At 35.4% G+C, this 26,296-nt stretch overlaps 2 protein-coding genes and 1 long non-coding RNA gene across 8 annotated transcripts; all 3 read right to left on the bottom strand.

Annotated features, from left to right (window-relative positions):
* Positions 1-3,757: 3,757 nt before the first annotated feature.
* On the bottom strand, positions 3,758-4,351 carry LOC148566016 (uncharacterized). Its single transcript, XR_015883588.1, has 2 exons — positions 4,188-4,351; positions 3,758-3,983 (listed from the first exon to the last, which is right to left on the bottom strand). It is a non-coding gene; the product is annotated as an uncharacterized LOC148566016 (long non-coding RNA).
* A 5,763-nt stretch (positions 4,352-10,114) lies between these two features.
* Positions 10,115-13,750, bottom strand: LOC110262541 (uncharacterized). Of its 5 annotated transcripts, none has more exons than XR_015883585.1 (4): positions 12,050-13,750; positions 10,775-11,558; positions 10,603-10,650; positions 10,115-10,440 (listed from the first exon to the last, which is right to left on the bottom strand). XR_015883585.1 is itself a non-coding variant. In XM_088488412.1 (3 exons), exons 1-2 carry the CDS (start codon positions 13,736-13,738, stop codon positions 12,062-12,064), a joined length of 1,362 nt encoding a protein of 453 aa, XP_088344538.1. In that variant the 5' UTR covers positions 13,739-13,746; the 3' UTR covers positions 10,115-11,558; positions 12,050-12,061. The 5 variants fall into 5 exon arrangements, 1 of the variants encoding a protein (XP_088344538.1); XR_015883586.1 differs by having other exon boundaries at positions 11,412-11,558; XR_015883584.1 differs by having other exon boundaries at positions 10,115-10,650.
* An 8,486-nt stretch (positions 13,751-22,236) lies between these two features.
* On the bottom strand, positions 22,237-25,464 carry LOC110262538 (uncharacterized). 2 transcript variants are annotated; one of them, XM_088488407.1, is made up of 2 exons: positions 23,853-25,464; positions 22,237-22,572 (listed from the first exon to the last, which is right to left on the bottom strand). In XM_088488407.1, the coding sequence occupies exon 1, from the start codon at positions 24,411-24,413 to the stop codon at positions 23,862-23,864; it is 552 nt and encodes a 183-aa protein (XP_088344533.1). In that variant the 5' UTR covers positions 24,414-25,464; the 3' UTR covers positions 22,237-22,572; positions 23,853-23,861. The 2 variants fall into 2 exon arrangements, with proteins under 2 accessions (XP_088344533.1, XP_088344535.1); XM_088488409.1 differs by having other exon boundaries at positions 22,237-22,559.
* Positions 25,465-26,296: the final 832 nt, after the last annotated feature.

Raw genomic sequence — 26,296 nt, 5'->3', positions numbered from 1 at the left:
TTTAACTTCTGCACCAGGACTTGATAATCTTGTATTTGTTAGATGCTCAATGTCTTTCATTTGAATCCATCGAAGAAATCAATTAAAGGCAATACATAATAATAATATCTTTAAGACAGTGTCATAGGTAAATCAATTAAATAAAAATATGGCATACATGATGCAAAACTCAAGATTTTTATGTAGGGAAAAGAACAGCAAAGACTTACCCCCTAGCATTGCACAGAGAATCAATTTCATCAATGAAAATTGTACTTGGTGCATATGCTCTTGCAAGATCAAACAAATACCGCACCATGCGTTCACTCTCACCACGCCATTTGGAAGCTAAAGTTGCGGAAGAAACATTAAAGAAAGTGGTACCGCATTCAGTAGCAACTGCTTTAGCAAGAAGTGTCTTCCCAGTTCCGGGAGGCCCAAACATGAGAACACCTTTCCACGGTCTCCTAATCCCCGGTCAGAATCACATATAATGAATTGCACATAAAAGGTCTTTCCATGACAACAACAATGGGATAGAAATACAACAACAGCCTGCTTAAGGCCATCGAAACTCAGCATAACAAGAGAATTTGTGTGCATCACTACACAAGCATGAGAGAATTCCAAGTAAAAAAAAGAAACAGTAGCATGCAAGATTAATTCAAATTTCAACATATAGCGATACAACTACCAAGAGAATAAAAAGCACCAGACATCACAAAAGATCCGCATAAAATAATCTAAGCTCTATACATTTTACACGGTTCTTAGATACAATAATCCTCCCTCTAAGTTTTTTATTGTTGGCTTAATTTTCAATTCTGATCTCCATTCTCGGCTTCTAAGGAAGCAAAATCCAACAATGAAAACTGAAGGGTATGCATAAAAAAGGTTAATTAGCAAGGTTTTGCTTTCCAAGAGAATCACGCCCTTCTGTTCTGCTTCTCACAATTCTATGGAATACTTCCCTGATCGGAAAAATTTAATCGGAAAATTCGGAAATTAGAAGTTCAATAATGCACAAAAAAAGATTAAAAAGAGAGAGGAGAGAAAGCTCACCGAGGTAGATCTCTAAGGATCCGCTACCAATTTTCCGACCAATACAGAACTAATTTCCAACTCGAGGCTCCATTATAGATCAACTTCTTTTGAGCAAAACCCTACAAAAGATTCGAAAATTTGAGAAGATAAACGAAAGACGAGCAACAGAGTTTGACCAAAACCCTACCAATTTTCGTTGTGGAAGAAGGCTTAACCTAATAATCTTACTAATTTTGATATATGGGTCTCCCATCGGTAAAAATGAGGAGCAAGGAGTTTAGAGTCCATCATAGCAACCCTATGATGAGGAAGACAGCCTTCTCTCCCCAGACCCTTGCTACAACTGGTAGCATCTCCCCTCTTCATGAATCGCTGCAGGATTTGAGACCGCTACGAGTTGTTCATAGGTACCAACTGAAATTCGTGCTCGGGTGTGAATTGGTAGCTCACAATCTCTGAATTCGCATCGCCAGAAGGCTTAGAAAGGATAGACAATTCTTCGGTGGACAGTGAGTAGAGGAAGAAACGGAGGAAAGAGGGGGTAGAAGAAGAAACGGGGTTCTTTGTTTGACGAAGAACACAGAGGAAGTGGGTGGAGGGAAGAGGCAGGAGCGTTTAGTTCTGAATTTTTATATTGGGCAATATTAAAATATTAAAAGAGTTGTTATCTTTTAATGTAATTTTTAATAAATTAACAATGATTTAAATATAAACCATTAGATCGTTTATTAATTTAATCTAACGCTTTGAATCTAATGGTGCATCAGATAAGCTCATAAGAGGTGGGCTGAAATCAGCCCAAGTATTTTGGGCATATCTGATGCACCATGTAATTAAGATCATTGGATTATGTTAAAAAAAATCCAACGGTTGAGATGATATTAATTTAAAACTTTTTAAAAATTAAATCAAAGGATATAATATGTTTCAAAATTCTAAAAAGACCCCTCCTCTTCCTTAGAGTAAAACGAAACCCTCCTTGCCTGTGTCTGCTAATCTGGGTAAGGCAGACTAAAACGAAACTCTACTCTATCTCTGTGTGATAATCTGGGAAACGCTTCCTTGAACGAATGCCGACGACATCATCCCGAATGCCGGCGTTACCAATTTTAGTGCCAAGAAGGCCATGACACCGATGTTGTCGAGGACAACGGTGAAGGGGAAGAGCAAGATTACATGGTTTAGATGACAACTGACAAGAAGACACGGATGGGGATATAACCATGTGTTACCGTGGTCATTAACGGCCCGTTGGTGGTTTCGAGCTCCTTCTCGAATCTTGTAAGAATTTTTTCAATGCCAATTTCTGAGAAACCACTTGTTAGATCTCGGTAGAACTACACTCAAAATTGTAATTACTATAATATGAAAAGCAAATTCAACAAAATCACAATTGCAGATTGTACGATAACAATTTTTTGTGTGCAAAGATTTAATTCTGGAAATTTTATGCTATATTACTAGAAGAAGGTTTAAAATAAGAATTTACATAGTACTTGCATTCAATTTCTGATTATGTGGATATCAAAGGGGGCTTCATGGGTTGCAATTTTGTTGATTTTTTCATTATGATTCTATTGTTTGTAGAAGACGTTAATTACTTTATTGTGATTTTCCTCCTTTGTGTTATAATAAATTGTAAATTTCTATGGTTACCAACCTGCCTTGTTTCAATAGTTAAATCTGAACAGTCAAATATGACAACAAAACTATTCTGGTCAACTCCTTTGAGCCTTGTCTTGTTTCATTCTACTAATAAACTTTTGGCACAGCTGGAGCCTGAATTCCAACCACCAATATCAGAAGTGGTTAAAGCCTTAATACTTTTGGATCTGATCAAGGAGGATCCAATCGAGGGAGTGATGTACCCGCCATACATGATGATATGTGAATGGGAATATAATCCTTGTGTCATTCTTGAAAAGAAATGTAGTTATCACTATCTTCTGATGTACTAAGAAAATGGATGAAAGAATGTCTCAATTGTTATTTTATTGAATAATTTCATTTTATTTGAGCTAAAGAGTTCAGTTTTGTTATTAGTGAACTTAGATGATTCTTTTTGTTCCATTTTTTATTTTTTATTATATTGAATTGGTTGTTTATGATGTTATGTGTATAGCTGAATTCAATAAATTTGGATAACTTTTTTCTGTTGGCCAAGAAACTTGCTCTTTTTCCTTGTCAAAATCATATTGGATTTCTTGCAACTTTGAGGTTGATATATGAAGAATTATTACTTTCATGCATATATATTAATGACATCTTCCAAATTTTTGAGCTATATTCTTCAGGTTTTCATGTGGTTAGTAGCTTTGGTTTAAACAAATCTTTGATAGACATAAAACTTTCTTGTCATGAAATTGTACGTAAAAAGCTTTTGATTATTGCATAACTGATTTGAATGGCAATTTAGCATAGCATAAAGCTTCGGTGGCTGAATTGGAGGTAAAATATTAACCAAAGTTTTCTTGATATGGTGTAAGATGTAAAATCAAAACACAAAAAAATCATACAAAACTGTATATTGTAAGTATAAAAAGAATGGTCAAGTTTCTTCATCAATTTTTCATCATTTAGGCTCCACGAAGGATTCAATATAAAGCAATGTTGAAGACTTGCAATATGATTAACTAAAAGTCTAAAATAGATTATTCATTCAACGTAACAACTTAATGTATAAAAAACTACTTAAAAGCAATTCAGAAAAGAAAATATCAATGATACATCATACTTCATCCAAACTATACCAGCATCAAATCTTATAAAAGAAGACAGCATGGTCAAACAATGACTATATGCCAAACTGTTTCATATGCAATGCCTTACTCTAAACTAAATAACACCACTAAAGCATGAATTCAATTGCAGGCCTATTAACAGGATCGTGAGCCAAATGCAGCAATCTCTTGTGCATAAGAACATCCACGGCTCTCTCAACATTCACATCCAGTGCTTACCTGCATTCAAATAGAAACCATCATAAGATTAAAAAAAATTCAAACATGATAGCCATGCATCCACATTATTCTATAGCCTTCTGAATGATTCCAGCTAATGATGGGCTTATGCTATACCAACCAATAAAGGATCTTTTCTTGCCTCACAAAGTATGTTCAACATGCCAAAATAAAAACTCTAGCAACAAAAAGTTTTGTTCTTGCCTTTAGTGTGTGATGTAGCTACTGAGAAGAATTTCAAAAGCTTCTATATTTTTTACCGATCCTACTTTCACCCTGCTATTATACACAAATGCAAAATTAGATCTCACTATAGAAAGATAGCTAGAAAAATGCAAAACTACAAAATAGGAGAGAAAATAAACATATTTAGCATAACCAGTAAAAAGCATTTTTCAATTTTGATCATCAATTTTGATCATCAAGTATCGACCCCTTTTTAAATGTCATCTTCACATGAAGTCCTTCTTGCTTTGTTGTCCCTATCCCAATATGCAGGCATGTGTTTGTCAAGAGATAGCTTCCCACTAAATGATTCAAGTGGCTCTTCTAACAGAGGAGCGCTGTAATGGTGCTGCATCTGCAAACTCGTGTCCATGACCATGTCACCGTTCAGTATACGAAGAACCTTGAATAAACAAGCAGAAATAATTTTTGAAACAGTTAGGCACTTAGGCAGAGAACACAACCTCAAATGTCAGTTTCTATCCTGTCCTATAAATATTCCGCCTCATCATTATCATTTGCCCCTGAGATTTAAGAGACATAAACACAGAAATTGAACTAGAACATCATGAACAGAAACATAAACACAGAAATTAAAATCAAAATCATAAAAACAAATACCAAAATTTTTTAACCCTCATAAACAGAACCCAAAAAAATTCAAACAACCAAATAATCAGAACAAAACAAATAATTGAATGAAATGAATGAAATAAACTCATACAAAAAACCTTAACAAAAAAATAAGTATAACAGAAAAACAATTGAATGAATTCAACGAAACAGATTCATACACCAAGAACATAAAAGGAACAAAAAAAAAAATGAAATCAATCAATGAAGCAAATTCATATATACCTAAGTCTGAGGCTCCATTGAAACTCTGGAAGTAGAGCACCACAGCGCTGACGAGGATGCTGACTCGCTGAGACCCACGCCACCACTCTGAGGCTGAAGACGAATGACGCGAAGAGAGAAGAGAGATACGGAGAATGAATGAGACAATGAAGTACTGGGCTGAGGAGATACAGAAAAATATCACAGCTTCTTTCCACCATTTTTTTTAATTGCTTTAAGTTCTTAATTGAAAAATTCTATGCAATTGACAAATCCAGGAACTCATTGATCAAAGCCTAAATCAACTTCCAAACACAAATCACACTATTAACTCTACATTGACAAGTAAAAATATGATTTTTCTTTTCATAACATCGAAAAATCAAGTTAGAAATGAAGCACAATGTTGAAAGAGGAAACCTGAATTATAGCTCCAGTTGAACAGAACAGAGCTTCAGGCGGCGGCGGCGAAGAAAGACGCAGTCACGGTGGCAGAGGATGGAGAAAAATGTGGACTTAGGGTTGAATGGAGTGCATACAAAGAGAAGAAAAAACGAAAGGAACTTGTGGTAAATGTAAAAAAATAATAATTACTATTAAAACCCCATATGAGGCATATTTATAAATTATTATTTGTGCACATCAGAAAAGCTCATAAGACTTGAGCTTATTATAGACAAACCCATTTTTGTTATATAAATTACTTTTGGAACACTATATTAACTGCAATTAAAAGATATTCATTAACAAGCAATTATAGTGTCATAGCGACATTCAACTATATCCATACAGTGGGTTATGACTTATGAGATAGGAGTTTGTCTCATAAATAATGGGAATCACGTTTCTAAAAATGATGAAGAGACGTAATTGATCATTTAAAAAATAAAAAAAATAAAAGGTTAAATTAGTCTACTACGTTGAAGGTGCTATTTCTTTTTCTCAAATGGTAAAAATCCTTCTTTTGTTACATTAATAAAAATTTTTAAGACCTTGAAATATTAAAATATTAGCATGCAATGAAAGTCAGAGTAAAAAAGAATATAAAATAAAATATATTTTTTGTCTTTAAAATTTATTAAAAATTTTAAAAATATCTTTAAGTTTTATTTTATTTTATTTTGTTTTACAAGTTTTTTATTTGCATCAAATTTACCCCTAACAACTAATTTTTCAAAAAAATTATGACCAATTCAGGAATAACTTCACAAAAGCAACCTTTAACACAAGAAAATCAAACATATTTATCATGCATTATTGTTGGATTAGTACTAAATTTTTAAAATTTAGTTGTCAGGAATATATTTAATACAAATCAAAAATTTTTGGAACAAAATAAAACTTAAAAATATTTTTAAAATTTTTGGCGAACTTTAATAATAAAAAATATACTTTATCCTATAAAATAAAAAAACACACCTAAAGAAACATAACCATTTCTCCTTCAATATTCATGGTGTAACTTCTTGAGACGATAAGAAACTGAAATATCAGTTGGTTGTATTCAATATTCATGTATATTGTTTTGTCCTTTCTCTTCTTCAGGCACATATCTACCAATAAGTAGTTACGTAACCATATTAAATATTCATCCTTTACTGTTGTGAAGTTTTTTTTCTCTCACATAACTCAAAACTAAAGCTTGTTTTTTTCAGTGATTCTATTCATTTTCATCACTAAAATTGCTAAAGCCTCCCTAGACAATGAAGTAGCAGAGCATGCAAAGAAGAACAACAATTTGGTATTGGTCCTTGAAATGCTACCTTCTATAGCATTCAATTGCAAAGAGCTATTCCTTCCAAAACCTGTCAGGGTTAGAATAGATCCATTGAGAGAGGTTCTTGAAAGAAAAATGATAGTTTGTGTGTAAATTATGGATAGTTTTGATTCATTCTGGTTAGAACTTGAATCAGCACTTGTATATATTATAACTTTCCATAGAATAATAGAAATGACATTTTTGTTTTGAACAATTTTTCTCACTAGAGTTTGGTTTAAGAGTAAAAGAAAGAAGAAAATAATAGTTAATGGTTAAATTTTTTATATATAACTATGCATTTATCAGACTAAAACACACAAAAAATGCAGTAATAAATTTTATGACATTAAGAATCTAAGATTCATTCTATAATCATATATCCACAATAATAAAAAAAAGCATGATTATACCCTCCGAAAGATCAAAATGTATATCTCCTGCAATTATTTGTGAAAAGGGAAATTTTAAAGAAATTAAATCCATAAATTGATTTATGCAGTACACACCACACAATAAATAGTACATGAACAATCTAATTTCATTATGATGCTAAGATTGATTCCTCAAAGTTTATAGCAGCATCAACCATATTCTATCTTGTTTGAGATCAATTCATTTTATGTTTATTAGTCTAATCTGAAGAGTGGGTTTTGTGAAAGTAGCTATTATTCACTTCCATCTAAAACTGAATTTGAAGCTTATAATCGAAAGGTGGGTTCAACTAGAAACCAAATAAGCTGACAAAATATTAAATCAAGTGTCTCAAAATTATTTCAATGGGACAAACTGAAATCCAAGTATAAAGGAAAATTCATACTAGAGATCTTCAATATTGTCTGTGCCATGCTTTAACTTAACATGCTTGAGTGCACCTAGCAATCAGTAAGCATGGAACAAAGATGATATCCATGATAAGAATCCAAATACTCAACCACCAATACAAGGTCAATACCAGTTTCATAGAATAAGTTAATCAGCACTTAAGCAGTGAGGCTATATAATAGTTCAACTTTTGATCGCAAAAGAAATTGTATTAGCATTCAAAAATATTCTACAAGAACAAATGCAATTTCAATCTGTACAACACTGTTTCACTTTTAATTCTTTATTCTAACCCCACTCATCACAATGCAGAGAAGATTTAGAAAATACCAAAGAAATAGGTGTAGAAATAGTTGTATTTGGCATTAGAATCACCAAATCTTTCATGACAGGTGTAGCTGATAACAGACAACAAAACTCCAAACCATGTTTTAATAATAAAAGCTTTTCAACATGACTTTAAACAAGAACAATGTAATAATCCCTATATAGGATTTTTCAATAAGAAATAATGAAATACTTCAATTAAGCATTAACTGCTGAGTAACATTAGTTCTGAAAATGAACAAGGGTTTTAAGATAACATTAATTACAACTGTACATTAATTATGGAAATGAACATAATGTACATATTTTCAATTGATTTCTAAGAATTAAAGCCAAGTAACATTAATTATGAAAATAAACAAAGGTTTTAAGATAATTCATATTTGAACCAAATTAGCCAAATTCCTAGAAATTCCTTCTTGCACAGCCTTTTTTATTTGAAACATCAAGTGAAATCACAGACTTAGTATACAGGTTTCTTCACCTATGATCAGATTTTAAAAAATAACAAAAATGTTGAAATTGTCAACAAAAAAAGTGGGGTCATGCATTTAGTAGATGTATTTATTTCAAAGATGGCAGTGAAAATCATACATCAGCCAATAACACAAGTTCAAAATTAAATCAATAACAGTGAGATAACCAAAATCAAGGTGATAGTGAGTTCATGGCATTTCCCAAACCTCCAACCCAATAGATATAAAATTTACCAAGTTCTGTACAAATTTTGACAATAGAAAATTTATTAATTTGAGTTGATTTATTTCTCCTTAGGGTCTTTTCAATAAGTCTCTAGCAATCATTTCATGAAGATGTTTCAGCGCTTGATCATTTTCACCTTTTTCCAACAGAGCACGAATAGTTGTTTCGTAAGTTACAGCATCCGGAGAGCAACCATTGTCTTCCATTTCCAACTTTAAGGCCAATGCTTCATCAAGTAGGCCCTCTTTGCAGAGCCCATTGATCATAACATTGTATATCCTTGTTGGATTATCATACGATCATACGAAAGAAAAAGATAGATTATTTGCTGAATTATCAAAGCAAGAATTTACTGGTTTTATTTACAAAATTCATTGTTGTTTTATGATTTGTTTGTATTTTTCTATTTTCACTAGCATTAGTTTGATTAGCCATCAGTTTAGCCACTGCATTCTCTTTATTCATAAAACTTTTTGAGTTGTACATTCTTTTAGCCTCATTGTCCTGTTATCATTTTTAGTCCTTCTTAGCTAGTAGATATCACAGCCTTGTGATTGAAAAACAAGGAGGATTTTCCTCGTGAAAAATTTGAGGTGACAGCCTGAAGTGCGAATGGTCTTATAATACCACCTTGTCACAAGAAGTATAAACATTTGCAGGTAACATTCTTATTCCTTTTGTGGGAATTTATTTTGATCAAATCAGGAAAAGATTTATTATCCTTTTGCTTAAATTCAGAAAACATTCAAGAGTGCACCTATTAAAATAACTCAGAATTAAGAACTGATGTTTAAAAGGGTGAATGTACAAATAAAGAATGTTTACTATGGTGTTGAAGGGATTATTTTGATTGTTTATGGCTTCATGCTTTTATTAAAGGTGGATACTCTAATGAAGATTTTAAATTATCTTCATGTGAGAATGCTTCTGTTTAGCCATTGGATAGTGGATTGTAAGATTTGATTTTAGTATGTTATAAAATTGTTATCTTTATTTAAAGTATAGCTAAATAAATAAGTCAAAATTTAATCAAATATTTTCATGAGATATTTTTTATATCTTTATTGGAGTAGGTGTCTTTATTAAATGGCAATTCTATACCAAAGTTTGAGTTCTTTAAAATTGCAGGGGTACAATTTCATCCAGAGAGCATTATATAACAGCCGAAGAAGAGGAAAGTGTTTAAAAAGTTATCAACCTCATTGAGAAAAAGGAAAAACAATTCGAGATGTTAGTACCGAATGCTTAATGCATTTTAACAATTCGTGTTTAAGGGCCAACATCCATGAAAGGAAAAACATTTTTAGCAATACCAATAAAGAACAGTTTATTCTGATGACCAAATTATTTGTCTTTATGACCAAACTACTATAAAGTCAGTAGTTTAAAATTCTACCTTAGACATGAAAAACATTTTGTGACCAAATTATTTGTCTTTATGCTGATGAACGTAGCGAAAAGATTAATAACTATGTTTCACCTTAAAAAACTCAGAAAAATAGTATTAGTAATTGTGTCACTTTCAAAAAATAAAAAAGAATAGTAACTTACTAATTTCGCCTAATAAGCCATCGAGATGAGTGAAAAAGCATTACAAGAACCAATCAAAGCCGTTGCAGAGACACTACAGAAACACAATACACCTAACAACAACAAATTAAGGCAATGCATCGACTATGAATTATTTGTCAATTCCAGCAGCAGCAGCAGCATGTGATGTTTAACACTCTTTCAATCTTTGATATCCACCAATGGATTCGCATAAACTCCTCATCATTCCCTCACCTAAAGGCACTTAAAATTGTCATTCAGCAACTATCATCATATTTATTAATCAATCTTTAAGTACAAAAATAAATGCCTCTGATGGATAAATTAACAATCTCAGCAATAAAGGGTACAAAGATATAAATGGAAAGAAACTAAAAGTGCAAAGCTTGATCTTACACAAACAGCTGCACAACACCTGCCTTGAACTACCTTAACACCGCTCAACTGCATATGTGCATGTCAGGGAAATGAACTTGTGAATGTCAAGCCATTTCAAATTTTCAATCCAATATGATCAATGTAATATCTATATCTCGTATAGTCTAAGCCAGTAATATTCAGTGTCTACCTACTAGACTTAGATGCTTTCAAGTACATAAAGACTTAGATGCTTGGGCCCTATTACTGTAGTATGTTGCATTCTTGCTGCTTAGTTTAATGGCATCTGAATAAAATCCAATGGCTTTCTGCTACTGCTTGCCCTTGTAAACTAGTTATTTTCTATTTCCACCTTCAAAAAAAAACCTCAAAAAGACAATGATAAATGCCATTTTTTCAAAATTTTTAATGTCATTTTTTTTTTGTGAAAAAGAAAAACAACAAACAAATGGACCAACGTTTTTCATGATAACTCCAAGAACGTTTCAAATGAATCATTTGATCTATGGTAGAGCCAGCATAAAGATGAAAGTTATCAAGCCATCAACCTACAAGTTTAGCTCAGCGAACAAATGAAAATACTCTCTACTGAACAATTCCTATCATATAAAATTACCATAATTGTTTTATTAAAACCAGATTTGATCACATAAATGTTTCTTAACACAATATTTTAGCTTTAATGAGATTTGAACTTAAAAGCCCGAATATACCACCAAAGTTTCTCATTTTAATTGTAAAGTTTATAGGTTTATTATTTTTCTTAACATGATTATATGGGAACATGCACTTCATGATAGAGTATTCCAACATTTTTGAGCATTAACCTGTGCAAATGTTTCTTGCTAGTCTTTGGGGTGCTTCGAGATTGCGCAAGAGGCTAGTGTTTGATCAAAATCCTTTGGCTTTGAAGTTTGAATCAGTAACCTTTTTTATCAAGTTGATTGCTTTGGTACAATATGCTTCAGGTATAACTGCATGAACGCAGAAAAATGACAAGATGTTTGCAAAATAACATTTGAGATTTCATCTAAGGCTACATCAGACAATATGCTGCTGCATGGGAGTTTAATTTAAATATGGGAGAAATGAAAAGATCGAAAGACAATAAGAGTGCAGGGAAGTTTCACAACTAACAAGGATTCCCTTTGAATGATGAAAATCACAACCATTTCAGCTTAAGAATAAATTAACATCAATGCACATATATAATTACAAAAATAAAAAAGGAAATAATGATAGATCCGACAAGCCACATATAACAGCCATCTAGTCACCGAAAATGCCATAAAATAAGCAACGACAAAGAAAACACTTAGGTGTGGGTAAAGCAGAATAAAGAATCACAATCATGTGAAGATCTAAAAGCATTAATATGGAATCGAAAGATGATCGAGAACAAAACACAAGTTAAAAAGAAAGAGATACAAACAACACTTTGTGATGCTAACAAGAAGAATCTCACCTACTTTTATCCTTACAATAGGCCTCTAGATATCATTTCACGAAGAAGTTTCTCTGCGTTATCATTTTCACCTTTTTCAAACAGAGCACGAATGATTATTTCATAAGTCACAGCATTTGGTAAGCAACCATTGTCTTCCATTTTTGACAAGAAAGCCAATGCTTCAGGAAGTAGGCCCTGTTTGCAAAGCCCCTTTATCATAATAGTGTATGTCCTCACGTATGGACGATAGCCTTTAATGGAAAGATCTTGAAAAACCTCTTTTGCATTTTTAAGTCTTCCACTTTTGCACAGGCCATCTATAAGTATGTTGTATGTATACATATTTGGTTCAATGCCACACTCTTTCATTTGATTGAATAACATAAGTGCCTTGTCATGTTGTTTGATATTGAACAAAGCATCCAGCAAAGAACTATAAGTGACTATATCAGCAGGTTGACCTCGATCATGCATCTTTTCAAGAAGCTCCAAAGCACAAAGGATTCTCCTTGATTTTCCTAAGCCATCAACTAGAGTATTGTAAGTTACCGTGTTAGGAACCAAGTTCTTGCGACGCATCTCTTCGAAGAGATTCAAGGCGTCATCGATCATTTTACTTTTGCAAAAGCCATTAATCATGATATTGTAAATCCGAACATTAGGAAACACTTTATTCTCGGCCATTGTGTTGAATAAATATTTTGCCTTATTTACCTGATTAACCAAACAATATCCATCCATTAAGCTGGTATAAGTAACCACATCTGGTTTCACACCATGTTTTGCCATTACAGCCAATACACTCTTAGCATCTTTGATCTTTCCTTCCTTGCATAGCCCATCAATCAAAGTATTATAGGTATAAGCATTAGGAGTAATGTTTCTAAGCACCATATCACTTAACAAATCAATGGCTTCCTTATATTGACCTTCAAGACACAATCCAAAAATGAGAGAACTGTATGTGATAACATCTGGAGAAATTCCCTTAGCAAGCATCTCAGAGTATAAATGAAAAGCCTGACTTACAAGTGTATCCTTGCAGAGGCTATCAATAATTGCATTGTACATGATGACATTAGGAGCAATGCCATACCGTGGGATCTTTCTCAACACTTGAATAGCAATTGATGTGTGTCCGGTCTTACAGAGGCCATTGATCAAGGTCCCATAAGTGACTTGGTCGAAGTGAAATCCATAAGCCAGCACTGTGGCATGAAAGCGCACTGCTTTTTCAACACTACCACAGAGATAGAGACCTTTCAGGATTGTTGTCAATGTTACCGTATTAGGTTGATAATCCATTCTGAAAATCTTGGCCAATACAGAGAGAGCAAGCGTCATACGGCCCATGCTGCAACAACAATTAATTACGATGGTCAAAGTAAATAAGTTGGGAGCGATTCCCCTGGCTTGCAATTGCTGAAAAAGGGAAATGGCGGTGGAGAAATGGTTGGTCTTGGCAAGAGATCCCAAAATCTTGGTGAATTGGATGATGGATGGAGGGCGACGCATAGAGAGCATGCGAGTGAAGGAATCAACAGCTTCATCAAGTGATTGGGGTTGAGAGTGAGAGTGAGAGTGTAGGGATGAAGTTGAAGGGAAGCAAATACGGAAAGCTGAATAGGGAACACAACAAGGAGAGGGATTTGGGATTTGAAGAGCATACCTTAACATGTTTCGTGAGAACGAGAAGAATGACAACATTCTTGCAAGTTGCAACCACCAAAAGAGTGAGGGTAGAATCAAGCTTGTTCGAGGTTATTTACTTATTGAGTAAAGGACATTTTTGTCCCTGACCTTTTTTTTGTGGATATTTTCGTCCTCAAGCAATGGAAAATACATTAAAGTCCCTGACCGTTAAAAAATGTGGACATTTGTGTCTCTCCGTTGATTTCTGCCATTTCCACTTGACGGAAAAGGTTGAGGTGGCACAGGTGGCGCTGAGGTGGCACGTAACGGAGGCCACGTGGCATTGGGGCAAAAAGTTATAGGACATATAAGTCCTTGGAGACGAAAACGACGCCGTTTCGTCTCCTTCCCCAATCAACACAGTTGAATTCCCATACACAATACCCAGAAGACCCATAGTTGAGTGAGAGAATTACAGAAAACCCTAACCCAAAAACGATCAAACTCCTTCGTCTCTATTTCTCCCTCCAAAAAATACAACACGTAGAAGAGCAAAAGGCCAGGGGTGATTGCTGGTGGCAGAGGCTGAGGAGAAGCTTCGTCTGAGGTCGTGGCTGCTGTCTTCGTCACAAGGTAAGATTGTTATGCTTAGCTAGGAATGCATTGTGTTTGCATGTTTACTGTGTAAGAAAGAAAGGGAAAATGGGGTGTATTGCGTGCTGTGTAGGATTAGAGGGAGGGATTGTGTTCGGGAAATGTAGTTTCTTTCATATGGTGTGTTGTTTCCTTTTTTAATCCTAGTTCTGCACTGGTCAATTTCAGATGGTTGACGTGTTTGTGGTTCCGGTGTTTCATCATGGAGGGAACTTCGTAAGAGGAGTTGGTGGAGAAATGGTTTATCAGAATGGAAAGGAGGAGAGGTTCCCTGAGATGGACCTAGACTTTGTGAATTTCGGAGACCTAGTGACACTATTTAAGGGTTTGGGCTACCAGTCATACAAGGCAGTATACTGGTATGATCCATCAAGCACTGAATTTGAATCCGGGATGAACATATTGACTGGGGATGTCGGGATCAACGCAATGCGAGAGAACCTAATGAAGCACCCAGGGCGAGGTGAGTTCCATATTTACTTTGACCATCCTGTTGACGAGCCGGAGGTTGTTGAGGATGCTTCCCGGGACAGAGATACTGCAGGGGAGGTGGATGAAACTGCAGAGGAACTGAATTCTTCCTCTTCATCTGATGACGGATACGAGAGCACAGAGGACGTCTTGTACAAACCTCCACCGGCTGGAATTGAGAGTGACAGTAGTGAGAGTGACAGCAATGGTGGGGTCACTGTTGGGAAGAGGAAAAGAGGTGTCAAGGGTAAGAAGAAGGTCGTTACGCCGATCAAGAAGGTAGTTACTCCTAAGAAGAAGGTAAATACTCCTAGGAAGAAGGTAGTTACACCAAAGAAGCAAGGGAAGAAGAAAAGACAATTTCGCACAAGGGTCAATGAAAGAGGGGAAGGGAGTGGGAATGGGACTGATGCACGTGGTGAAGCAGGGGATCAAGGACCTGATGTCCAGCTGGATTATGCAGTCGGGGGTGGGTTTTATGTCAGTGAGCTCCCAACGGAGGTGGAGGAGATAATGTTTGAGTATGAGTCTGAAGACTTATATACTCCCATATCATCTGATGATGAAGGCAGAGGTGAAAAGTACCCAGAGTTTAACGATGAGTATAATCATGGTGAGGGCAGGTTTGAGCTAGGAACTAGGTTTGCCACTGTAGACAGGTTCAAGGAGGTAGTTAAAGATTCTTTTATCGCTGAGGGTCGGGAAGTGAAATGGATAAAAAATGACAAAGAGAGAGTGAGAGTGGGGTGTGGGGATAAGGAGTGCCCTTACTTGGTTCATTTGTCATACAACAAAAGTCTGCAGTGTTATCAAGTGAAGACCTACCATCCAGAACACACTTGTGCGAGGGATTTGGGCAGCAACGCTGCTGATCAACACTGGCTAAGTAAGAAGATTGAGAAGCGGATGTCCACCCAACCACACATGAATACAAAGGAGGCTACTGATTTTCTTAAAGAGGAATTTGCCCTCTGTCCCCATCCTAAAATGGTTTATAGAGCAGTGAAGGAGGCTAGGGAGAAGATCCAAGGAAATGAAAAGGAACAATACAAGAGATCCAGGGATTATTGTGAGGAAATATTGAGGAGCAATCCAGGCTCATCAGCCAGGCTTGAGCTCATGCCAATTCCAGATGGTCCCCCTGTGTTTGATAAACTATATATTTGCCTAGATGCCTGCAAACAAGGTTTCAAAGATGGATGTCGTCTCCTGTTGCATTTGGATGGGTGCTTTCTGAAGACATATTACGGTGGTTGGCTTCTAGCAGCAGTTGCTCAGGATGCAAACAACCAATTCTATGTTGTTGCCTATGGAGTGGTCAGGACTGAGACTAAGGAAGCCTGGAAGTGGTTCCTGACCAATCTGCAAGGGGACATAGGAGACGATGCTAACCATGGCTGGAACTTCATATCAGACCAACAGAAGGTAACTCCAGTTTATGGTTATTGTCATTGCTCTGCATTTGGTTTAGATCATTTATAATTTGTTGATGATATTCATTGCCACCTACTTAGTTAATTTCATTGCTGTGTGGTTGATTATGTTGTGGCCAGGGTTTGCTGCCTGCGTTGAAAAAGGTCATGCCACACGCTAAGCTCCGCAACTGCGTTATGCATATGTGGAAAAACTTCATCAATCGCTACAAGGATCTATACATTCGACAAGTTGTGTGGGAGTGTGCCAGGTGCACGACTGTTGTTGAGTTCAAGGAATGCATGGAGAAGTTGAAGACAGTTAACAAGGGTGCCTGGGAGTACCTCAGCAAATTTGAACCTGAGACATGGGTGAAGGCTTACTTCTCCCATGGGCCAAAAGTGGATAACCTCACAAACAATATGTGTGAGGTTTTTAATGCAAAAATAGTAAACTATCGCTGCAAGCCTATCCTGACCATGTGTGAAGAGATCAGGTGCTATCTCATGAGGCGGATGGTGAATCATAAACGGGTCTTGGAGAATCACTCAGGGAGGCTAGCACCAGTTCAGGAAAAGAAGATGGAGAAGCTGTTAAACCTAAGCACCAAGTGGACGGCTGAATGGGTTGGCGATAATGAACGAAAGAGGTTTGAGGTTTCTCGGAAAGGAACTAAGGTGGATGTGGACCTCATTAGGCACAGTTGCTCATGCAATCGATGGCAACTGACTGGTATGTCCTCTACAGTACTTGATCCAGTTTCTTTGCTATTTTGATCTGAATTCCCTTTACTGTTATTTTGGTTATATTACTCACCTTCACTGCATTACCTTAGGCATGCCCTGCTTACATGCATTTGCTGCCATAAGGAAGAGACATGACACACCGCAGGACTATGTTCACCCTTGGCTATGCATGGAGTCCATTAGGAGGACATATGCACACTGTATTAAGCCTGTTCCAAGTCCAAAATTTTGGGTTGGAACTAAGTTCTCGAAGCCAGACCCACCTATTATCAAAAGGCCAATTTGACGGCCAAAGGTTCATAATAGGCAAAAGGATCCGGCTGAGCCACTCATGCAAGAAGAAAAACTGAAAAGGTCATTCGTTGTATCCTGCAGCAAGTGTGGTGAGAAGGGTCACAACTACAAAACATGTAAAGGAGCCCCTTCCAACCCAAACTGGAAGCCGAAGACAAGGCGCCCTAGGAAGAAAGCAGCTACTTCCTCCCAGTCACTGATTGTGCTTCCACTGTCACAATCTGCTCCAGGTTCAGAGGTAAGAACCATATAGTGATTAATCTGTCTTAGTATTAGTACTACTAAAGTTAGGGATTAATCTGTCTTAGTATGGAAATAATTAAGGACTACGATGTCTGATTACTGATATGTCTAGGGACTATTCTGTTTTAGTACTGCTAAGGTTAGGGACTAATCTGTCTTTGTAATACTACTCTGCTCACATCTTCCATGCATATTTGCAGGATGCATCCAGCAGCCAACCAGGCAGCTCCCCAAACCCCACTGTTGTGGAATCACCTGCCCCAAGCAATCCACCTATGCCACCAGCTCCAACAAGGGTGACAAGATCCACACTTATCATATTACCTCCAGGGCCAACAACTACTCAAACCAGGCCACCAGCTCCAACTATAGGTCGTCCATTTAAACCTCCAGCGAAAGCCAATGACACATCTTGCCCACAACAGTCCAGGTTCAGACCGAAGCAGAAGATCTTTAGGCCGCCGGCACCAATCGCTACATCCACAATCAACACTAGTACACAACAGCCAACTCCATCTACCATCCCATCTGCAGCTCCAAATCAAGATGCTCCACCCCAAAATTTGTCAACTTCTCCAAAAACAAAGGACTCAAAAGAATGAAGACTACTGTCATTAAGTGCTTTTTGTGATAACTTTTTGTCTATGTAATGGTTGTTGACAAGTAGTTCAAACAATTTAGCTTTCTATCCCATACTTTTTGAACACCCTTTGTGGGTCAGATAAATATGGATGTTAACTAAACAACTTTTTTTGATGACTAATGCAATGGTATGTTATGTATTAGGGAACCAATTTTAATTTCTTCCACATCTTACACAACACGTACAGGGCAATACAATCATCATTCATATAAATAACATTGAATTCACCTATAATTGCTGCAACAATATTACACACTTTTTCATTCGTTTATCAACTCTTACAACTTAGAACAACAAAAATCAACACAATGACAATGACACAGATACACCATCTTATTGGCTTTCTTTTCATCTCTAGAGCTAATATCCTCTTCTCCAAGCAACTTATCCTCATTTTCATGTCCTGCTGCCTGTGATAATCTTCTGCATCTACAAATTCCTTCTCTCCCATATACTTTGTTGCTGTCAATCCAAGTCCGGCAACGTGCTCATCAAGCCACACAAAAAATTTGCAATATGGTTGTCTTGCCTGCAGCAAATCAACCCACATAATTCAAACCCTAAAAATTAGAAACCCTAACACATCTTCAACCAAACGTGCATCACATTGCGTTTCCATACCTTGTAAAAGGGATAGCCCAGAAACAATCTATCCGGATTGCTCCGGGTCTTCGACATGAAAAGGACTGCGTTTTTTCCACAGAAGCACTTTGGTGAGACGCCATATTTGCTGTCCTTCTCCTTAGGACACGAGCTCGAGCCCACCTGACCTCCACCTCTTCTCCAGCTGGATGATACCCCTTCAGATGCCATGGAAGGAGGAATTTCCTTTATGTCACAACTCCCCACTACACCCACTGCGCCGTCACTGTGCAGACGAGGGATGAGGGAAGACGAATTTCAAAGATTGGGGGAGGAGACGAAACGGCGTCGTTTTCGTCTCCAGGGACTTATATGTCCTATAACTTTGTGCCCCAATGCCACGTGGCCTCCGTTACGTGCCACCTCAGCGCCACCTGTGCCACCTCAGCCTTTTCCGTCAAGTGGAAACGGCAGAAATCAACGGAGGGACACAAATGTCCACGTTTTTCAACGGTCAGGGGCTTTAATGTATTTTCCATTGCTTGAGGACGAAAATGTCCGCAAAAAAAAAGGTCAGGGACGAAAATGTCCTTTACTCTTATTTGTTTAATTGTTTCTACTTTTGTTATCTTATTTAGGCCACGGATTTTAGTAATTTCAAATTGAATCCTCTGTTTTCTTTTTTGTAATTCTACATTTACCCCTACGATTTTTAATTTCCGAATTTCCCCTCTCCACCCTTAAACATAATTTGTGATTCTGCTAGGGTTCTTGACGTTTCCGGCAGTCTGTCTTCTTCCGCCGTCGCTGTTTGTGCAATGTGTGTCGCTGTCGTCGTCCTGTTTCTCTTACCTCTAGCTCCTCACTTTTATTTGCCAGTAACTCTAGCTTAGTGTTGTCCACAACAGAATCCTATTTAATTACTGTGGTGCTTGCTCAATTGCTAGTTTGTTGCTTCTCTATTACGTATAATTGCAACATAGGCTTCATCTAGCTGACCTTGCATTTCTTCTAAAGTGTTTTATAATTTTGCAATCTCTTGTCATTTAGCTTCTTCAAGGTCAACTAGTATATTGAGAATGACATAATCTCAATCATGGTTATTAATGAATTGTTATGATGTAAATTTCTTAGCTAGACTAATTGTTATGTAAGTTCTTCGGTGTATTATGATGCAAAAGGAAAATATAGAGCATTTTTCGGACTATCAAGGTAGGAATTCACTACTTTTATTTACAAAATTCAATTCTTGTTTTATGATTTGTTTGTAACTTCCTATTTTCACTAGCATTAGTATAATTAGCCATCCATTTAGTCACTGCATTCTCTTTACTCAAAACTGAGTTGTGTCATTATTTTAGCTTCCTTGCCCTGTTATCATTTTCAATTCTATCATTATCACAGCTTTGTGGTTGAATAGGATATTATTTCTCATAAAGAACCAGAGGTGACAGCCTAGATTGAGAATGGTCTTCTAATGCCAGCTCATTACAAGAAGTATATATATACATATAACATTTCTACTCTTTTTGGTTTTGTGTTTTTTATTTTTGGGATACGGGGTTTATCAAATCAAGGAAAAGATTTATCATCCTTTGCTGAAATTCACTCAAAAGTGAAATTCAATCAAGAGTGTTGCATATTAAGGTGATTCCTATGGTATTTAAAAGGTGGAGTCTAAATTGTTGAAAAAAGTTAAAAATTAATATTTAAATTTAAAAAGTATAAAAATAAATAATTTTTTAAAATTTAGAATTTGATATAAAAAATAAGTGAAGCAAAAGTTAAGTACCAATTTATAGGTACCATAGACTTCATCTTAAGATAAATTCAGAATTAAAAATTTGATGTTTGAAAAGGTGAATGTACAATAAAGAATTTTCTCTCTAGCATTGAAGGATTTTGATTGTTCATGCTTTTATTAACCGGTAAGTCTAGGCTAAAGTTTCAGTCTTCAAAATTGCATGAGGTGCAGTTTCATCCAAAGAGCATTGTATAACAACTGAAGAAATGGAATTGAAAAAAATGAGGCTGGTGGTTCACGAAAATGTTTAATTGGTACCGAATGCTTATCCATTGTAACACTTGTATTTTGCGGGCCAACATACATGAAAGAAAAACATTTTTTAGCAAAACCATTAAAGAACAGCTTATTCTATTTAGACCATAACTTAGGATTTTATTAATTAAATAGCAGAAAACTCAGGATGATGCGAAATTGATTCTAGTGAATACCCCCAAAGAATTTAGAATTAAAAGCCTATATTGATATTGAACAATCATGAGCAAAAATTTCAGTAGAATTTCGTGTTACGTATTTATAAAAGCAAACAAACGCGTAGAGACAACGAAATACGAGCTAAACAATGTTCTAACTTTTAACTGAGTGGGTGTCAGATATTCTAACACCCCGCATTGTCCAAAATCACAAGACTTTCATATGGAAGAAGTCTCGCTTATTATAAGTGATATAAATGTGGTATAAATGTGATATAGATTATTTGGACATTACATTACTATGTGTGATTATATTATTGGTGATATAACTACTTGAGTATGGTTTGGTATTTTATCATTCAGTCTCTTGATTAAGAAGTTAGAAATTTGAATCCTACTCCTACCTTAGTCATGAAAAGCATCTTATAACTAGTCATTTGTTCTTAATAGGATGATTTGTAGCAAAAAGATTAGTCATTGTGTTTCACCCTTAGAAAATCGAAAAGGAAATATTCTTAATGTTCTTACTAGGTCCATGACTTTATTTGAATGAGATTTGTGTGTACTTCTAAACATAAGAACAGGAAGTAGAACACAAATATTGTTGGGCTGACGAGCAATTCTTTAGACATTTCAATTATTTTTTTTGAAAATAAAATTATTTAATTATTTGTAATTTATATGATAATTTAATTCCGCCTCTGTTTACATCCCAAACCCGAAAATATGAGGAGGGTTGTTTAGTATGCAACAACCAATGTAAAATAATGTCGCATCCCAATGCATAGAGATGCACGACCACACGACGCAATGACGTCTTTGATCCATATAACTAACCCCATTTAGTAAAAACAGACTTTTACTAAAGAAGAATTTATATAATAATTTATTCTAAAATCAATTCATTTTTTTTCCCTTTTCTCCCTTTTACGTAGAATTGTAGATTATTTCGGACCATATTTTTTTTATTTTATTTCATATAATTGATAATTGATAATATCAAATTTAATTTTTATATATAATTTTTAAGCGTCACCAAAATATATAATTCTTTAACTATAAGTCTATAATTGCATTCTCGATGCAATAAGTTGGGATTATTTTTTTTTTTTTCACAAAGGAGCAGATCACCAATAAGGCCGTCGAGATATATAATATAGAGAAATGCTTGGGGGCCAGCAATTTTGGTGTTGTGTAACCATCAATTAGCCATCAATAGTGTTTTTAATGGTGTGAGATTACATCTAATGGTGGGAGATCACTCACTTTTATTTTGATGATTAAGTGCTGACCAGAAAACACAAAAGTTGTTGGCCCCTAGACTTTTCCATTGAGAAAAAATATTACAAGGTTTCAAATCATGGCTTAAATCTACAAAACGAAAGTTAAGTAAAGGGTTTTAAATTGTGGTCTGCAACTGCAATTGCAGCCATATTATCAGAAGCACAACAAAAATTGGTTTAGCACTAGCAGCATTAAAAAGCTTTCAAGTTGGAAGCAAAACGGAATAAGGAAGACACCCCAGGTGCAGTTGCAAGATTAAAGCAACTAGAGCTATGAACACCTACTGCCGCTTTAGGGAATCCATTGGTATCACATATGCATGTCCATAATGATTCTCTATCTTCACCATCTGCATAGTAGAGCTAAAGCAAATACGATAAAGGTTGAACACATAAAAAAGCATTGCATGCTTACTAGTTACTACAAACTCTTGAAAGAACATCTACATTTTCACTTGTTTAGGTAAGTCTCAGAAGGCTAATCTACTAACAACAAGAAGAAGCAAAAACTAAGTAGAAAACCTCTGTAAACTAATAATCACTAAAACACATCAGCAAAATACATTAGATGGCTACATCTGCAAGTATATTGCTGCATGAGAAAATGAAAAGAATGGAAGACAATAACAAGAGTGTAGAGAAACTTAACAAGTGATTCCCTTTGATGATCGAAAATTAGGAATTGGAAGGATATGTGCAGGGAAAATTAGTATTTGGAGGCAAAATTAGCAAAAACTCAAAGAATTCTGTATTGTTTCACTTTTAACACCCCCATCACAAACACCACATAACAAAACTCCAAGCCAGTAACTTTTTTAAAATGCTAATAAAAAGAGACTCAGAGTCAATGCAATAATGTCTACACAAGAAATAATGAAGTAATTTATCTAAGAATTAACAGAAAAACATTCTCTGAAAAAGTATTTCATAATGTAATATTTTCAGCAGAAGCAATTTCCAAGCAATACAACTGAGTAGCATTAATTAAGAAAATGACCAAAAATCTTGAAATAACTGAACCATATTAACCTTGACCCGATGTTGCTTAGGTTGATGAAAAGAGGAGACGTGCATTTTAGAAGGTGGGTTTATTTTTAAGATGGAACATGGAAGTGAAAACTATATAGCCTAAGAATAAATCCTTAGTACCTATTTAAATTTCCTTTTACAACAATTCCCAGAGGATTCAATCAAATAAACAATAGCTCATGGTTGCTTATGATAAAAAGTCATAGGAATTAGTTGCTTATGGCACCTACAAAGATACGGAAAAATAAGTTGCACAACAGAATAGCAGGGAACAAACAACAAACAACAAAACAAAATTTTCAATCTTTTTAGTTTTGCTTAGTTTGTAGCATGATAAATACATGATCTCATAGAATAACAGTAAAGAACACTATTGCTATAAAGATATCTTAAACACTAAATCTGTAAGTTATAACTAGGAATATCAACTAAAGAATCAATAAAGTAGTGGAATTCAAAAGGATGATAGCAATTGCAAAAATCGAAAGTGCAAAATTAATTAATGTTATGGCATTGCCAAAGTCCTCTGACCCAACAAACACATAATTTACAAAACTATGATACATATTCAGCAACAATGAGATGTAATTTCAATTCGAGTTGATGTATCTTACCTTCTTTTATCAATTCAATAAGCCTCTAGCAACCATTTCCCGAAGAAGTTTCTCCGCCATGTCAATCTCATCTTTTTCAAACAAAGCACGAATAACAGTTTCAAAAGTCACAGCATCGGGTAAGCAACCATTGCCTTCCATTTTTGACAAGAGTGCCAATGCTTCTTCAAACAAGCCCTCTTTGCAGAGCCCATTGATCATAATAGTATATGTCCTCACATTTGGACAATAGCCTTTAAGGGAAAGATCTTGAAAAATCTCTGTTGCATATATAAGTCTTCCACCTTTGCATAGGCCATCTATAAGTATATTGTACGTGCATATATCCGGATTAATGGCACACTCTTTCATTTGATTGAATAACATAAGTGCCTTGTTAGGTTGTTGGTTTTTGAACATCCCATCCAACAACGAATTGTAAGTGATTACATCAGCGGGTTGTCCTCTATCATGCATCTCGACAAGAAGCTCCAAAGCACGGGAGATTCTCTTCGATTTGCTCAAGCCATCAAAAAGAGTGTTGTAAGTTACCGTGTCTGGAACCAAGTTCTTGCGACGCATTTTTCATAGAGATTCAAGGCTTCATCGACCATTTTACTTTTGCAGAAGCCATTAATCATGATACTGTAACTTTGAACATCGAGTGACACTCTACTTTGGGCCATTGTGTTGAATATATATTTTGCCTTATTTACCTGATTAACCAAACAATACCCATCCATTAAGCTGGTATAAGTAACCACATCTGGTTTCACACCATGTTTTGCCATTACAGCCAATACACTCTTAGCATCTTTGATCTTTCCTTCCTTGCATAGCCCATCAATCAAAGTATTATAGGCATAAACATTAGGAGTAATGTTTCTAAGCACCATATCACTTAACAAATCAATGGCTTCCTTATATTGACCCTCAATACACAATCCAAAAAATGAGAGAATTGTATGTGATAACATCGGGAGAAATTCCCTTAGCAAGCATTTCAGAGAATAAATGAAAAGCCTGACATACAAGTGTATCCTTGCAGAGGCTATCAATAATTGCGCTGTACATGAAGACATCAGGAGCAATGCCATACCGTGGGATCTTTCTCAACACTTGAATAGCAGCAGATGTGTGTCCGGTCTTACAGAGTCCATTAATCAAGGTCCCATAAGTGACTTGGTCGAAGTGAAATCCATGAGCCAACACTCTGTCATGAAAGTGTAGTGTTTTTTCAACATTACTAGAGAGACAGAGACCTTTCAAGATTGTTGTCAATGTTACCGTATCAGGTTGAAAACCCATCCTGAAAATCTTGGCCAATACAGAGAAAGCAAGCGACATACGACCCATGCCGCAACAACAATTAATTAGGATGTTCAAAGTAAATAAGTCGGGAGCGATTCCTCTGGCTTGCAATTGCTGAAAAAGGGAAATGGCGGTGGGGAAATGGTTGGTATTGGCAAGAGATCCCAAAATCTTGGTGAATTGGATGATGGATGGAGGAGGACGCATAAAGAGCATGCGAGTGAAGGAATCAACAGCTTCATCAAGTGATTGGGGCTGAGAGTGAGAGTGTAGGGATGAAGTTGAAGGGAAGCAAAGAAGGAGAGCGGAGTGGGGAACAGAATTTGGGAATTGAAAAGCAAACCTTAATTTGATGAGTAGTGCTAGGGAGCCAATGGCCTAAGATAATCATCTGGATACTAGGGATAATAAACATCTCATGTAATTTTGAGTTCACCAAGGTTCGAACTCCTGACTTTCTAGATCTGGAATTCTTATACCATGTCCTGAAACCACTCATCCCAAAAGCGTAACCTGACAGAACAATGTAACACTAATAATAATATCTCTAATATTTTTTAAACCTTCATTGTACACATTGTATGCTTAGGTCATTGGCTCCCTATACTTTCTCTAATTTGATTGGTGAGGATGAGAACAATGACAACATTCTTGCAATCAAAACTCAAGAGGAAGATAGAAGCAAAGAAAAAGGGCGGAAACGTAATTGAAAGAAAAATGGTTCTTTTTTATTGTTCGGTATGAGGAGAAAAATTAGGAATAAAAACTTGAAAAATGCAAAAAGTTGATGGGATTTAATAATTTTTTTTAATATTAAAAATAAAAAAATAAAAAACTTGTTATGTTTTTTTATTATTAATATTATTCTTTTGTTTTTTTAATATATTTTATATTATAAGAATGAAATTATTTTTTTATAATATTTTTTATTCAAATATATTTAAAAAAATAAAAATACATTCAATTTATTTATTTATTTTTTTCTTTTCAGCCAAATATATTAGAGAATGAGAGTAATATCAAATTTATTGGAGATTATTCTTTTAAGAGAAAATCTTAAACGTCCCTCGCAACAAGGTTTAATAAAAAAAAAAAGTACGTTTTCGACTTTTAATCTTTATTTTTGTGAAGTTGAATAGTCTTTTTGTTAATAT

This window comes from Arachis ipaensis, chromosome B5 (genome assembly GCF_059453495.1).
Source record: "Arachis ipaensis isolate K30076 ecotype BB chromosome B5, ASM5945349v1, whole genome shotgun sequence".
NCBI lineage: Eukaryota > Viridiplantae > Streptophyta > Magnoliopsida > Fabales > Fabaceae > Arachis > Arachis ipaensis.
This window is presented reverse-complemented; position numbering and strand designations above follow the sequence as displayed.

What these genes read in the sequence shown, in the direction of transcription:
- LOC110262541 (XM_088488412.1), bottom strand. Translation starts at nt 13,738, where the DNA reads ATGTTGTCATTCTTCTCGTTCTCACGAAACATGTTAAG. An exon ending in TTCTCACGAAACATGTTAAG is followed by an intron (nt 13,386 to 13,700) that starts GTATGCTCTTCA and finishes TTGTTGTTGCAG; the next exon opens with CATGGGCCGTATGACGCTTG.
- LOC110262538 (XM_088488407.1), bottom strand. Translation starts at nt 24,413, where the DNA reads ATGCGTCGCAAGAACTTGGTTCCAGACACGGTAACTTACAACACTCTT.